Source organism: Falco rusticolus, chromosome 7 (genome assembly GCF_015220075.1).
Source record: "Falco rusticolus isolate bFalRus1 chromosome 7, bFalRus1.pri, whole genome shotgun sequence".
NCBI classification, from domain to species: domain Eukaryota; kingdom Metazoa; phylum Chordata; class Aves; order Falconiformes; family Falconidae; genus Falco; species Falco rusticolus.
Window position 1 is genome coordinate 72,799,551 of NC_051193.1, and position 3,856 is coordinate 72,803,406.

General features: G+C 51.5%; 1 protein-coding gene across 1 annotated transcript in view; it reads right to left on the bottom strand.

Moving 5' to 3' along the window:
- The window catches only part of LOC119151331 (cytosolic phospholipase A2 epsilon-like), a 36,553-nt gene extending 33,830 nt beyond the window's left edge, over positions 1–2,723 (bottom strand). The window contains exon 1 of the mRNA XM_037395139.1: positions 2,106–2,723. Coding sequence (XP_037251036.1) covers positions 2,106–2,723 — 618 coding nt within the window. The remainder of the gene's footprint in view (positions 1–2,105) is intronic.
- Positions 2,724–3,856: the final 1,133 nt, after the last annotated feature.

The following is a 3,856-nucleotide window of genomic DNA, read 5'->3' on the forward strand; positions in this document are numbered from 1 at the left end:
GACAGAGTATGTTGACTCCTTGGAGCCCAACAGGCAGTTTTAGGGCTTCCCTCATGGCTATGTTCTATAAAAAAAAAAGCAATAAAACAAAAATTCTCAGACATTATGAACAAAGGCAAATCAAGATTTTCTTGGGCATCAGTCATGAACAAATATCAAGCTAGAACCATCTTTGTGTCCAGGATTAATCACTGTCTTTAGTCAGTGACCTTCCCATGTACACCACTACCAGGTGGCTGCTAGCACAGCAGGCTCCTGCGAGGCACCTCAGACCATTTCCCAGCCTCCATGAGCATCATCCACTGTGGCTGACCTTCCCTCTGCTACCAGAAGTGCCTCCCCAGGGCAGCCAACATCAGCAAAGCTGTCAGTCATCCTCACATAAGTAAATACATACATGAATGAATATGGACTAACAGCTCTGAAGTCCTCTTCTAGACAACAGAATCCCAGCCACAAACCTGTCTCGGGGTCATCTCCAGCTCCTAATGAATTATGGTCTGAACTTTCTCATTCTTACCTCATGAGCACTCCAGTATGAGCCCATTGTGCTCCCAGCTGCATACAAGTCCGATACAAATGTCACTTCACTGTTAGAGCCAACAGCTGGCAGTGACTCACCAAGTACCTCTGCAAACTTTAAGGAGGCACCTGCTGAGGAGCAAGACCTTATCCACGCCCCACCTTCCTCATTGCATGAAAGGGAAATTATGAAGAGAGAAGGGGAGGGAATCTGCTGAGTTTATTTGATAGCTAAACACCAGCGCTGTGCGTTGGGGGGAGGAGGCTGCACACACCAAGGTGCCAAGACCTATTAGCAATTCAAGATAACGGAGTGATAACGCACAGCACTTATACATGGATACCTATGACCTGACAGCCTAAACAATGCATACCTCGGAGAAGATAACAGCAGTTCCACCTAGGCTGGAGAAAAACAGCTCTACAGCACCCCAATCAACAAACAAAAGTACTGTGGACGAAATAATCTTAAAAGACCTTCTATTTCAAGACAATTTTGCTTATTTTCCTCTTCTTGGAGGTAGAGGGCATTGAGTTGCTTGCTGGTAGATGTTTCCCCAATTTCATTCGTATACTTGGCAGGTGGATATTCTGCTTTCAGAACCGTTCCACAAACCCAAAACTTCTGAGTAAACCAAGACAAAAAAGAACAGATCCCAAACCCGGGCACGTATTGATTCATCTTAAATGCTAACATCTAGATGTTTTAAACACGACGCAGTGTCATCAAGTTATGACATAAAACAGACACCTAACTTTTCCATTTTCTGGCAGAAAACCGTGCAGCAGCAGATACGCAGGTGAACAGCCCTTGCACAGGTCCAGCTAGGAACACGCCCAGACGTCCGACATGAAACGACCACTTGAGAACTGCCGGAGGTGGTACTATACACCCACAGTACCCACAGCCCGTCTCCCCCTTCTACACACACACACACCAGGACAATGCACAATAGGGTCAAATCTGGCTTTACAACTTCCCACTGAATGAAAATCACTTTACTCATCAACCACTTTAGGACCAGGAACCGACTCGCAACACACTTCCAATTAACGAGATGTGAAACGACACAGAAGAACACTCCCATCAACACTGCACCTGGCAAAAAAAGACCCTTAATCACACAAGCAGACTTCACTATCTATCCCCAAACCGAGAAAACTGATCTGAAAGTAGTTAAACCTGGACTGGTTTGTAAGCTTCTGCAGCAGCTGAACCGAGCCATTCCCCTGGGGAAGCCTGGCCTGGGGATGAAGGGCTATGGTAGCACCAAGGCTATGGGAGATGATTTCAGCCCACAAACAAACCGCCCTCAGCCAAGCACAGCTCCAGCCACCCGGTGCCGAGGGCTGCGGCGCCCTGGCCCTGCCTGCGGGGCCGCCGGGTGCCCACCCCCGCGGGACGGGCAGAGAAAGCAACAGAAACATCACGGGTCAAAGACAGGCCAGGGAGACCGCGCAGCACTTACCGCCACAGGCAAAACGGACGCGGCTCTGGGAAATCAGTTTAATTTATTACCAGTCAAATTAGAGTAGGATGATAAATTAAAACTAAGTATCAGAACACCTTTCCCCACTCGTACCTTCTTCCCGGGCTCCGCTTCGCTCCCACGGTCTCTCCCCCCGCAGGGCGCAGGGCCGCGGCTGCCGTCAGTCCCTGCCAGGCTGCCCCCGCCGCCCCTTCCCCGCGGGGGGACCCTCCTCACGCTGGTCCCCTGCCCCGGCGGGGACCCCCCCGGGCACAGCAGCCCCTCGGCCGCAGCCTCGCCCCGCCGGGCCGCCGGCCCTGCCCGCAGCCACTCCGGCGCGGGCCGACCGCGGGTCACGGCTCCTCCGGGCACCCCCTGCCCCGGGATGGGATGGGAGGGGAGGGGGGGCCGCCCTCCTCGCCGTAGGCAGCTCTGCTGCGGCGCCGGGCGCGCCTCCCGCCCCCCGCCCCGGGTGCCCCCCGGCCGGGCTGTGCTCCCCGCGCACGCTCCCGGCGCGCCCCCGCCGCAGCTGCTCCGCCCGGAGCGTTTCCCCTTGAGCCGCTGCCCCCGCCGGGGCGGGCCGTGCGTGCCGCGTGCGGGGCCCGGCCGGGCGGGGCGGGGCTCCTCGCGCGGCTCGAGCCGGGCCCACCCTGCGGGCTCCCGCCGCCCGCGCCCGCTGCCACGGCACTGCTGTGAGGCGGTGACCGAGACAGCAAACCCCAACTTTTCCATCCAGCTCCAGTTCTAGAAAAGACCACCAGTCTTCCTCCAGTAACTCGCCTGTGAGGAAGAATTAATCTCAAAACAGAAGCTACATGTCTCTCTGCTGGGCCTTCCTTGGCCATTAGTACATTTGAGTAGGTTCCCCTCTCCTCAAAACACTGGGGCTTTTTCATTATTTTTTTTTTTTTTTTAATCTGAACAGCTTGTATTTCTTCATAACATCTGAAAACCCATCCAAAAGGACAGAGGGTTTACTTATGGAATGTCTCATTAGCTGAGAGGGAAGAAACACAAGGTATCTAATTCTGCTATATGTCCACATCCAAGTACACAGTGATGGTTGACCAACATCCATGCCTTGGTGGACAGGACTCTTGCTTATTGGGAACGACACACAACTGTCTCCTGCATTACAAACCATCCTCCTTGTACAGCTTGAAGAGGAGGGCTGCTTTTTGTTGACAGTTTGCTCATCAGGTCCTTTATCAGGTGTGTGCATGCACTAACTAGCACATTCCCAGGACAGGTATTTCTTCTGTTCTTTGGCAACTGCGCTGGTGTTTGAGAGCTGTTATGCTTTTGTGCTATCTGTGTATAAATCAGCTTTCCCCCCCTCAGCCACTGCATTTCAATGTATTTGTCAAATAAGCAGTTAGACTGTGGCAGTCATATAATCTTAATTTGTACTAGTGTACCTTGAAGCTGTATTTCACATTTTGTGGTTGTTTAACAACTGGGATGCAGCAAACAGAATATTGGTATCCTCCTCCATTTCTCCAGCGTGATTCTGTGTGTGCAACTACCATACATTCTGCAATTCCCCTCACACGCTGTTTCAGTAATATTTCAATTCATTACACTGAACAAGCATCCAGATGATGCTGAAGGAAAATTGCACTGCAGGGAGACAACTGCAGCACACACATGATCTGAGACAGAACACAGTTGATTGTGAGAGGAAATAGCAATGGTCCTTCAAAACAAATTTGTAAGTTTGATTTAATTGGTAGGAATAGATGTCATCAAAGACCTAAAAGGCTACCCACCCATATAGCTGCTACCCAACACACTGAAACATCAAATACCCTTTGTAAGATAAATACATTTCACTACAGCTCATAACAGAACAAGCGCCCGGGAAC